The following is an 11552-nucleotide window of genomic DNA, read 5'->3' as shown; positions in this document are numbered from 1 at the left end:
GTGAAATGTAGAACAATTAAGAACAGATGAGTGGGAGCCAGGCTTCCATAATAAAAATTTATTCTTACACAAATCTACAGCTTTCAAACAGTAAAAAGAAAGGCCCACTGTCACCTAGAAAGAGGACTTGAAGCAGCACGTGGGAAGCCATGGTCGCTCCAGGCTGTCAGGCGCGTGGTTACCGGCTCTGTTCAACTGTTAAGAGATACACACACCATACGTTAGTGAGAGGAGAAGAGAGCCCCTCCCACCCCCACGCTGGCCCCAGGGCTCCATTGCACCCCTCCTGCCCGAGCTACTCACTGTATGTGGAGATGTCAATTTCCTCAGGAAGCTCTGCGACATTCACTTCAAACCTGTCCTGAACGTCATTGAGGATTTTGGCATCATTCTCATCAGACACAAAAGTGATAGCCAGGCCCTTGGTGCCAAAGCGACCCGCACGGGCCACCTGCAGAGAGACAGGAGCATGGGTCAAGCCACAAAGACACAACCTGGGGAATCTAAGGACAAGCCGGGCCAGGTCCCCACTCCAGAAGAGGGCCGTCAGGGAGGTGACACCTCTGGGGGGGCCACTCACCCGGTGGAGGTAGGTATCCGAGTCCTCGGGCATGTCATAGTTGAAAACGATGTTGACTCGTTCAATGTCCATCCCTCGGCCAAACAGATTCGTGGCCACCAGGATCCGCCGCTGGAAGTCCTTGAACTGCTGATAGCGTGACAGGCTGGGTCAGGAGGAACAAGAGGCGGCCATCAGGTACAGGGTTCCTGGGCGGCGCTCCCTCGGAGGGGCCTGCCTCGAGCCTTCAGGGTGGCGTGCACTCACCGCTCCTCCTGGGCCATGCCCCTATGGATGGCGATGGCTGGGAAGTTCTGCTCCACAAGCAGCTGGGCCAAGGCCATGCACCGCTGCACAGACTTCACAAAGATCACCACCTGCCAGAGGGAGGCAGCGGTCAGGGCCAGAGGCCCCACGCACTGGCCTCCCAAAGGCCCAGAAACCCACGAGAGGCGACAGTGATGTCACCTGGTTAAACTCCAGCACATCCAGGAGATCAAAGAGCTTGCGGTTCTTCTCGCTGTCCTTGAGCTTGACGTAGTACTGCTGCAGACCGTGCAACGTGAGCTTGGTCTCATCGTCCACAAACACTTCCATGGGCTGAGGGAAGGGGAGCAGCAAGGGGCAGGCAGGGCTTAACTCCTGGGCATGGCACCTGCCCAGAACTTTCCAGGAGTGACTATCTAGTGTTTCCCAGAGAGGCTGCTATACCCAGTAAACGTTTCTCTCCCAACAGCTGGATCTAAGCTCTGGTCTGGCTCAGGTGTGGACCAAGCTCAGCTCCCAATCTGACAAGACAGAGAAGGGAGAGCTCCACGGCCCCCCAGCACTGTGTCGTGAGGGCAGTGTGGGTGTCCTGCAGCAGTGACAGCTCAGGCCCCAGGACCAAGGACCAAGGCTGCTGCACTGAGGTCTTGGCCACTGCCTTGACCTACTCACGTCTTGCATGAACTTCCTGCAGACGGGGCGGATCTCCTTGCTCAGAGTGGCACTGAACATCATGCACTGCTTCTCGTGAGGTGTCAGGCGGAAGATCTCCTGCACGTCCCGCCGCATGTCTGGGTGGGGAGGGCAAGAAACAGATGGGTGTGAGCACGTGGCAGACCACGACCCCCAACCCAAGACCAGACCCAGCCCCTCCCAATCTGGCACCATGATAAGGGCAGTGTCATCAAGGAGTGGAGGGAGGGGCGAGTCCCCATGGCCTGGTGCCTGAGGGGCTGGACTTGGGGTGAGTGCAGGCCCGGGAGGAGCTGCAATCCACTTACACGCTGCCAGAGCGGAGCAGCCGTGCCAGCGCGCCTCGAGCCACGCTTCAGGGAGGGGAGCCTGAGGCAGAGACAGCCGCTGGGGTGAGAGCTGCAGCTGCCTCCCAGGACACAAGCCCCATCTCCCACCAGCCCTGTTGGGGCTCACTGAAGGCAGGCAGGGGCCTAGAACTAACCCAGCAGGTGATGAGGCCACAGCAAGCCTAGGGCTGATGTGACATGTGCTGGACAGTGGCTTATTTGGGCCCTGTGGTCCTGCTCAGCTTGGGCTCAGAAGTGGCTGGTCATACTTAGCCAACACAAGAACGTCCCCTAAAACTGTTTACAGGAGACCCGTGCGCCGACCACCCATGTGACCCCCCTTTGAGGCAACCTTCAGCCTGCCCTGTCAGGGCCCACCTGGCTCTGAAGCCCAGGGGGCTGCGATGGGGGAGGGTGTAGCTGGGTGGGTCTCCGGCAACTCCCACCGACCGGGCAAGGACACTCACCCAGCTGCTCCAGCATCTTGTCACACTCGTCCAGCACAAAGTGCTTCACGTTCCTCAGGTTGAGGCTCCTGTTCCGCACGAGCGCCAGGATCCGGCCTGGAGTCCCCACCACCACATGGGGACAGTTCTTCTTCAGCACTTCTTCGTCCTTCTTGATGGAGAGGCCCCCGAAGAACACAGACACCTGTTCAGGTGGAGAGGAAGTCACTTTTGCCTGTCTAACGGCTGGAAGCTTGCACCGCGCTCCATGCCAATGACTACCAAGCCCGCAGCCCTGCCAGCCCTGCCTCGGAGGCCTGAGACCCTGGGCACAGCTCCACTGAAAAGCAGCCCAGGCTGGGACTGGCACAGGCCTCTGGGGGGCATGCATAATTCACCAGGCTTTTAAGGAGCATAAACCACCAAAAACCTCAAAGGCAGCCACTGCAGCCAAGCTTGGTAAATGCTGGCTGGGCCAGAGCCAAGGCCAGCCAGGCTGCAGAGGACCACATGGCACCCGACCCGGCCCGGGGGGCTCACCTTGACACTGGGCATGTACTTGGAGAAACGCTCATACTCCTTGCTGATCTGAAAGGCCAGCTCCCGCGTGTGGCACATGACCAGGACCGTCACCTATGGGGTGGGCAGCACAGACTCACTCAAAGCGGTGTCCTAAATCCTCCCTGGCCAGAGCCCACACTGCTGCTCTCTTCCCTGGACAGCCCACACCCACCAGGCTCCCATCTAAGGGTACCCACCACCTGCTCCCCACACCTGGGCCACAAGAAGGCCCAGTCCAAATGCCTCTCACAGCCCTTCATCCACCTCATGCCCTGCCTCCTCTCAGAGCTACAGAGGCCTGTCTCCAAACACTGGGACCCATGTGGACTGGATGGAGTTGCAGCCTGGCCTGGCCAGTAGGAGGTCCTGGGCTGAGTCGCTCTCCGGAGGCCCTGGCCTCCCGGCCCACACCACCAAGCATGGCAACCGCACGGCGACCTCCCACTCAACCACCCTCCTTAACCATCTACCCTACGGGAACGAGAGCTTGTGCACCCCCACACAGCCCAAGGATGTTTCCCCAGCGTGGTAAGAGCAGAATACCATTGTTCGGCTCAATTCTCCAAGAGAGTGGAGCACAATGTTCCGGATATGAGAAGACAGCTACGGCCTGTCAGCAACACCAATACCAAAGCTGTGCGCAGTGTAGCCCCCCTCAGAAACAGCCACGATTTAGAAAGTACACAGTGAAATAACAGCCATGTCTCTGGATGGTAAAATTGTGGGCACTGTACAGTTTTTTATCTTGGCTCATCATTTTGGGGAAAATTTTGTTACAACTAAATACTGTACTTTATTTTAAAAGCCCACAAAAAGAATCTGGCAGCATGAATTTTTAACAGGAGGAGACATGGTCCCTCAGGAAGCTCAGGCCTGGGAGGGAGGGCGCCCACCCACCTGTCCGTTGACGGGCTCAATCTGCTGCAGGGTGGCCAGCACGAAGACTGCTGTCTTGCCCATCCCAGACTTGGCCTGGCACAGGACGTCCATGCCCAGGATGGCCTGGGGAATACACTCGTGCTGGACTGAGGGAGAGACAGCACGTGAGCAATTGGAAACCAGATGCTCCCTGTGTGGGCCCCTCACCAGGTGGCTGAGGGGACCATGGGGAGAGCACTCAGAGGAAGGCGTGGTGGAGAGGACCAGGGAGGCGTACCCTCAGATGGATGCTCAAAGCCACAGTCCACTATGGCCCTCAGGAGCTCAGGCTTCAGCAGAAAGTCCCGGAAGCCAGAGCTGTGGATGGAAACATACGACCCCTTGACATCTTTCTTAGGGGGTGCTGGGGTACTCTCTGCAGGAGCCTGGGGCTCTTCATCTTCCTCGTAATCCAGAAGCTCATTTTCGACATCCTGTTCCGCCATGATGCTGAGAACAGAAGAGGGAGGAAGGGCCCAGAGGAGCAACTGAGACACAAACAGGAAAACCCAGCAGCGAGGGAGAAGGCTACACGCGGCTGTGGGCTGTTGACATGTCAAAGGGGGCAATGTACCGGGTCAGATCTTAGCATTCGCCCGGAAAGCCACCCAGCCCATGCAGCTCAGTGGTCACTCTTTTCCCTCACCCCACACTGACTCCAGCAGCAGGTCCCATCAGCTCCATCTGGGCAGCACCCCCCAATTTCAGCCTGTGTGGCCCCATTTCCACCACCTTCCTCCAAACCCCGCAGCTCTCCCTGCGCCCGGCCAGCCATACCCACGTGCGCACATATACCCTCCACCAACACAGGCTTCATTTGCTCTCAGAGCGATAGCCCAGTTCCTCCCCACGGCCCTCCCAACCCTCCTCCTTGGCCCCTACACACTTCGTTCCATACCACCCCTTTCAAATCACCCCCAGACTTGCTTCGCTGTTCACTCATCAAACCCCATACTCCAAGCTTTTACAGTCTATCGACGCCGCCAGAAGAGGCTGCTCCTAGGTCTTTGTACAAACACCTCCCTCTCAGCATTCCGGTCTCGGTTCTAATGAACCACCTCAGACCACCTAGCCTAAAGGAGCCCCATCTCTCCCTCACTCCCCAGGGACTCCACCCAGCCTGCACAGGCCACCACCCCAGAGACCTAGGATTGCAGCTGCTGGAGACCTCAGTTTATGAGAGCAGCGTCTGCCCAGCCCTTGCTCCTCCCACTCTCTGTGGTCTGCACTGGGGAATAATTAAGTGCGCTCACAAAAAGGCCTCCCAATGGGCCCAAGCCAATACAATTGAAGCCGAGATAGTAAATGGCATACAAAGCTCTGCTTATCTCCTGGCTTTATTTAACCCAATACATACAGAGCACCTACTGGGTACAAATGGTGCTCCAGGGACCCAAACATGACAATACTGTCTTTTGTCACCCCTGCCCCACCCCAGCCTCCAGTCTCGGGGGCAGAAGCTCTTCCTGAGCTGGGTGTAGAGGGTCCTGGGCCCAGTTTCTGGCCCTCCGGACACTCATTCTCTCCGGCCCTAAGGCTTTCACCACCTCAGTGCTGAGGCCTCCCAAACTTGCCTCTCTTAACAGTAACAATTCCCCTCAACTCCAGACTCAGTTACGGGCTGCCTCTTTCACATCTCCCTTTGGAAGCTGAACTCAAAATGCCAGAGCAAAATCCTCCATTTCTTCCCACAGGCTTGCTTCCTCATCTCAGAAAAGGCAAGTCCATATTCTCAATGGCTGTCTTCTCTCTCTCTCTCTCTCTCCCCCTCCCTCCCTCCCTTCTTGTCCAATCACCCAATAAGTCCCATCAGGAAGATCAAGCCACTTCTCACCCCTGCTATCTACCTTGCTGGTCCCAAGCTACCATGATCTTTCTTAAGTCAGAACAGCTTTATTGAGATATTCAAATGCTTCACAGCTCACCATTTAAAGCGTGGAATTCACGAGTTTTTAGGTAGTCACAGATATATGCAATCACCACCAGTCAGTTTTAGAACGTCTCACCACTGCAAGCAAACCATGTACCCTGTAGCTATCATCCTATCTGCCCAACCCCCTTGACACTCATCTACTTTTTTTTCTATGAAGATGCCTGTTTTGGACATTTCATATAATGGAATTATACACTGTGTGTTCCTTTGTGTCTGGCTTCTTGCAGTACGTTTTCAAGATTTATCCAAATTGTAACATGTATCAGTAATTCATTCCTTTTCATGGCGGAATAACATTCTATTGTATACGGATACAGTACCAGTTTGTTTATCCATTGTTGGTTGATGGGCATCTAGGTGCCATCATCTCTGGCCTGGATCATGCCAACAGCCTCCTCATTGGTCTCCCTGTTTTCCATCCCCAGGACCTTCGAGCCACGCCCCTCACAGCAGCCATAAGGAGCCCATAGAAGCCAATGACTCCTGCTCAAAACCCTCCACAGGCTCCCACTGTGCTCAGAGTAAAACGCGAGTCCTCACCATCTTACCAGACCCTACACAACCCGACCCCCTCTACAGTCAGACCTCACTTCTCTCACCGCCCTCATTCAATGGTCTACTGCTGCGTCTCAAACACTCCTGAGCCCCTTTGCACTTGCTGCTCCTGCTGCCCAGAATGGTCACAAACTCCACTTCCCTCAGGACTGTTGCTGCAGAAGAGCATTTTCTGCTGGTCCCGACCTAAAAAGAACCCTCCAGTCATGCCAGCCCCATTGCCCAGCCAAGAGCCTAGGACAGGAAGGCTCTGTCCTAGAACAGGGCCTGGCATACACCCGGTAAGCACTCAACAGTAATGATGAGTAAATGGAACCAGAATCAAGGCCTCAGGTGGAATTTAGAGAATAAAGTCATCATGTATTCTTATCTGATTCTTGAAAGAGGTTGTCTGATTCAGACTGGCAAAGACAGGAAGAGGTCATTTCCTAGGGAGCAGGGAGAACAGCAGGAGCCAGGAAAGGTCTGTCCCAAAAGCACCAGACCCTTTTGGGGAACCCTTTTGGGGAACGAAGAATAGGACTGGGTTGACACTAGCAGAAAACAAAGCTGGACGGGCTGGTTAGGTCCAGGATGCTCATACCGGGAGTCTCTGATTAGGTTTTAGAGTTAGTTCAGTGACTCAGTTTTTGCCCTTCATTTGCCCAAGAGCAAGTTACTCGGAGTAGGAGTGGGGAATAAGACTAGCAGCAGGGAAAATCAGTCAGCAAGGGAAAGAAGATTAACCAATTAACCAAGGTAGAGGTGTTAAGTAGGGAAGAAGGTGGAACACAGGGTGGGACCATGCCCTGGGTGTTCCGAGGGCATAAGAGAGCCAGTCAGCTACACTGGGCTTCAAACCTGGCTGACCAGGAGGAGATGGTGTGTTTAAAAGAAACAAGGAGGTCAAACGATGTCGATTTATTTTGACGGAGAGACAGATTTGGGAGCATACTGAATTTGAGGCACAAAATTTTCTAGGAAGTGCCTAGCCAGGATATAAAACTCAAAACAAATTTGATCAGGAGAGGATTTGGCGGGATTTGCCCCGCCCGGAAGAGTGACAGTGACTGCCGAGGCCCCAGAAGCGGATGAACGTGGAAGCTGACACCGCGTACCCTTTCACCCTCAAATCCCGGGACGGATATCCACTTCAGTTTGTTCCTCACTGGGACATTTTTTTTTTCCCCTAAATCCCTGGAACCACGAATCTCAGCTAACCGCAGAGCAAGAACAGAACCTAGTGGGGGCGGGGGAGGCCCTCGGGCTCGGAGAAGCCCGTCACGTCTACAGGCTCCGGCTTCTTCCACCACGGCCCCAGACTCCGGTGTCGCCCTCCGAATCCCTCCTTGCACAGTCGTGGGTCGCCTCAAAGTCTCCTCCAACAAGCAGCCTCTCTCCCCAAGTCCCCTGCGGGGCGCCATGACAACCCATCCGGAAACCGGCTCCGCGACCCGCGCGCCAACAGCCGGCCCACCCCTGGCGCATGCGCGCGGGTGCTCAACGGCTGCAGTCGCGCGCCGCCCCAACCGCCCCGCACCCCTTGTCTCGCGCTCCCTTCTATCTCCCCTCAACCCCGGGCATCTCCCCTTGCCCGCTCACCCGCAGGCCCGACGTCCCCGCACCGCAGGCCCGCAGCCCGGACCTGCCGCTCACCTGGTTCCCCTTTCGCCTCCGCGTGCAGCGAAGAAAGCCGCCCGACTCCGGTTACCGGTCCCCGCGCCCCGACACGAGTTATGACTCTTCCTGCCGCCTGCGTCCGACTGAGGCTGCGCTCACTGGTCTGCTGGCTTTTCAGTCAAGAGAGACGGGAGCGGTGATTGGGTCCTGAGGGAGGCGTCGGGAGGCTATTGGTGGACAGAGGAAAGAGGCCGTGCCTCTTGCCTCGGGCTCATTGGTCAATCTAAAAGTAGGGGCCCGAGGAGGCTGGGCCAGCGTAGGCCTGCGCCCTGTCACGTGACTGGGTTTGCCCTCGGCGGGCGTCGCCATATTCAGTACTGGCAATCGAAGCTGGAATGGGTGAACCGTGGCTAGTTTTTCACCCTTGTGGCCTCTACCCTGGGCTCTTGTAGTGGCATCAACCGCCGCCTCCCGATCCTCCAGGAGGAGGCTCTGAAAAGGTTTTGAGTAGGATTGGGAGCTTAGAAGGTATGGAGAGGACATTTTGTGCCGGCAGGCTGTGGGAGTGAGAGAAATGGTCATAGAAACAGTGCTGGTTTGATGAGAGTCATGTCCTGGGTTAGAAGCTGTGCTAGTAGCCATGCAGGTTCAGGACAAAAGCTTAACCCCAGATGTTTTCTCGTAGTACTTTACTGAGGTAAAGTTTACAGTAAAAGGAACAGACTGTCAGCGGAGCGACTGTTGCCCAGTGAACATAAGGAACATTTCCATCTTTCCTGAAAGTTTTGTTGTGCCCCTGAAGTCAAACACACTCCTTACCCCCCTGCCCCCGCCAGGCAACCGCTATGTGGATTTCTATCACTATGGTTTTATCAGTTCTTGAATTTCATATAAATGGACTCCTGCAATACATTGTCTTTTGTGTCTGACTTCTTTTGCTCAACAGGATGTTTTGAGATTTGTCCATATTGCTGCATATATCAATACCTAATTCTTTTTCATTGCTGCATAGTATTCCACTGTTTGGCTCTATCACAATATAACCAATATAATTTTTCCATTCACTTATTGATGGATATTTGGTTGTTTCCAGTGTTTGGCCATTATGAGTAAAGTTTGTACAGGTATTTTTGTGAACATAAGTTCACTTCTCCAGGGTAAATACATGGGAGTGGAATGGTGGACCGCAGGTCATGTGTGTATCTTTAATAGATCCTGACAGGTTTCCTAAGTGGTAGTTCCACTTCACACTCCCATTAGCATCCTGTGAAAGTTCCAGTTACTCCCGGTCCTTGCCTACACCTGGTATAATCAGTTTTTTCTCAGCTATGTTTTGATTGGGGGATTTTTTTGGGGGGGGGCAATGCAGGGAAAGAAGGTAAGCAGGTCAGAACAATAAACCTGCTCCAGCATTCCAGTCTCCCTAAGTTCCGGACGCAGTTAAACCTTCCACCAGTTTTCCAAGGAGGTTCAAGCATTTCAATTTCATTTAGTGTAGGCTATCGTGGGGTCCATGTTCTAGACAATGAATTCAAAGCTGAAGCCCTAGGGGTAAAATTTCAGCCAAAAAGCCCAATGAAGAGAAATCAACCAATCCAGAGGGAGGCTTACATACTATAAGATAGATGTTGTAAAATATATGGTGATGGAAGGAGAACTGACTCTGGGTGGTGAACACACAATGGGATTTATAGATGATGTATTACAGAATTGTACACCTAAAATCTATGTAACTTTACTAACAATTGTCACCCCAATAAACTTTAATTAAAAAAATAGATAGTGTATATATTATACCATAACATGTACCTACTGTATGCCCAGCAGGGCCAAGATGAGGGTGAGGCATGCAGAATTTAAGGGGACACCCAAAACAAAAAACCTCAAGTCATAAAGATAAATAATATTTGAATGCACTATTTTAAAATCAAAACTAATTTTAAATCTATGATAAAATATCAAAAATTTAAGTAAAGACAAGACTCAGTAACAGTGCTACATGGTGCCAAGCCATGTTGACGCCTGAGGCAGAAGCACAAGATCAAGATTACTGATCCTGTCTTTATTTGGATATTTTGCATTAATTTTGATTTTTAAAAAAATTATTGCTTTAGAACATTGTGTATCTTCAGTTTTGTGGCACCCCCTTCAATTTTGTGCCTGAAGCAATTGCCTCACTCTCCTCACCTTAGACCCCTGCTCTGGTGCTCAGCCTTATTCTGAGAAATCTAAATATATCTACAGATTGAATTCTCAGCCCACAAAGAGGTGTGTTTTAGCATATCCATTGTCAGGTGGGTGACCTGACATCCAAAGGGTGTTAATCCCAGGCCTTAGGTCAAACTGTTGCCAGGGATTCAAGTCCAGGCCATCTCCCTCCCTTAGACTGCGCCAGCATTCTCTGAAGGTAGAGACAGAGACCAAAGCCTAGGAAAAAACAGTCTCCAGGGAGAGAGGAGGGGCGCTAGGAAAGCAGGTGGGAAACAGCTTGGAATAATTAGATCATCTGAGATGAGTTGTGGAGGAGGCCACTGAAGCCAGCTGAGTCCAGTTGAGAAGTCTGGGAAAACAGGAAGACACTCCAGCACACCTACCCCCCGTGCAGCCAGGGGGAGCTTCTACTATTCAAAAAACAAACAAAACCCTCCACAAATTTTAAATCCAGAAAAGGAAAAGATCAGAGTCTCCTAAAGTACACCCACCACCCAACAACCCAAGAGTAACAAACATTAACATTTTTTCATATTGGTTCAATTCAGTTCAGAATAATTTTAACACATAAAAGATTTAAAACACACACACCCAGATGGCTAAAAAGACAAAGACCAGGGGTTGGAGAAGTTCTGGTGGGCATGTAGAATGCGAAAGTCACTTTGGAAAATGATTCAGCAGTTTGTTATACAGTTAACCAGGTTTCTCAACCTCAGCACACTTGCTATTCTTTGGGCCAATCATTCTCTATGGTGGGGGCTGTCCCACGCATTGTAGGACGTTGAGCAGCATCCCTGGTCTCCACCCCATAGATGCCAGTAGCACCCACCCCACACCCAGTCGTGACAACCAAAAATGTCTCCAGACATTGCTAATGTCCCTCCTGGAAAAAGGGACAAAATCACCCCAGATGAGACCCATTGGGTTAAATAGGCACGCACCTATTAATTAAGCAATCCTACGTATAGATCTGACAGTACATGAAATACTTTTTGCCCACAAAAAGATAACGAGCAATGAATATTCTTTATGCATAATAGCCCCAAACTGCAAACAACCCAAATGTCCATCAACAAGTGAATGGAGAAAGAAACTGTGGTGCATCCACACCCTGGGATACCACTAGAAATAAAAAGGAATAAGCTAATGATATACACGACATGATGGACAAATCTCAAAAACATCATGTTCATTGTGAATTACTAAAAATCACTAGATGGCACACTTAAGAAGAGTGATTTATATGGTATGTGAATTTTATTTCAATAGAAGACAAAACATGTTGAAAGAATCCAGACATGAAAAATCCAGACATAAAATCATAAAATGATTCCATGCAGTGTGAAATTCAAGAAGAGGCAAAATTAATCTATGGTGATATGGTAGAATCCAAAGGACAAGGTAGCCTGAGAAAGGACACAAGTAAAATTTACGTAGCTGGGGAGTAGACTAGGTCATGGCCACGGGTGTATTGCTCGTAT

The 11552-nt window shown here is 52.0% G+C and overlaps 1 protein-coding gene across 2 annotated transcripts; it reads right to left on the bottom strand.

Moving 5' to 3' along the window:
- Nucleotides 1-43: 43 nt before the first annotated feature.
- Nucleotides 44-8045, bottom strand: DDX39A (DExD-box helicase 39A). 2 transcript variants are annotated; one of them, XM_033135362.1, is made up of 11 exons: nucleotides 7897-8045; nucleotides 4012-4223; nucleotides 3753-3880; nucleotides 2835-2927; nucleotides 2316-2499; nucleotides 1499-1617; nucleotides 1028-1159; nucleotides 827-936; nucleotides 581-725; nucleotides 304-451; nucleotides 44-195 (listed from the first exon to the last, which is right to left on the bottom strand). In XM_033135362.1, exons 2-11 carry the CDS (start codon nucleotides 4217-4219, stop codon nucleotides 179-181), a joined length of 1284 nt encoding a protein of 427 aa, XP_032991253.1. In that variant the 5' UTR covers nucleotides 4220-4223; nucleotides 7897-8045; the 3' UTR covers nucleotides 44-178. The 2 variants fall into 2 exon arrangements, with proteins under 2 accessions (XP_032991253.1, XP_032991254.1); XM_033135363.1 differs by lacking the exon at nucleotides 7897-8045 and adding an exon at nucleotides 7843-7865.
- Between the last annotated feature and the right edge of the window lie 3507 nt (nucleotides 8046-11552).

The sequence above is a fragment of the Rhinolophus ferrumequinum genome, chromosome 18, assembly GCF_004115265.2.
Source record: "Rhinolophus ferrumequinum isolate MPI-CBG mRhiFer1 chromosome 18, mRhiFer1_v1.p, whole genome shotgun sequence".
In the NCBI taxonomy this organism is placed as follows: Eukaryota; Metazoa; Chordata; class Mammalia; order Chiroptera; family Rhinolophidae; genus Rhinolophus; species Rhinolophus ferrumequinum.
The sequence above is the reverse complement of the archived record's forward strand: the minus strand, read 5'-3'. Positions and strand labels throughout refer to the sequence as shown.

Coding starts and splice junctions, on each gene's coding strand:
- DDX39A (XM_033135362.1), bottom strand. CDS start 4,219: ATGGCGGAACAGGATGTCGAAAATGAGCTTCTGGATTACGAGGAAGAT. Junction 2,928..3,752: donor TTGAGCCCGTCAACGGACAG/GTGGGTGGGCGC, acceptor CCCACCCCATAG/GTGACGGTCCTGGTCATGTG. Junction 1,618..2,315: donor CAAGATGCTGGAGCAGCTGG/GTGAGTGTCCTT, acceptor CTCCCCACCCAG/ACATGCGGCGGGACGTGCAG.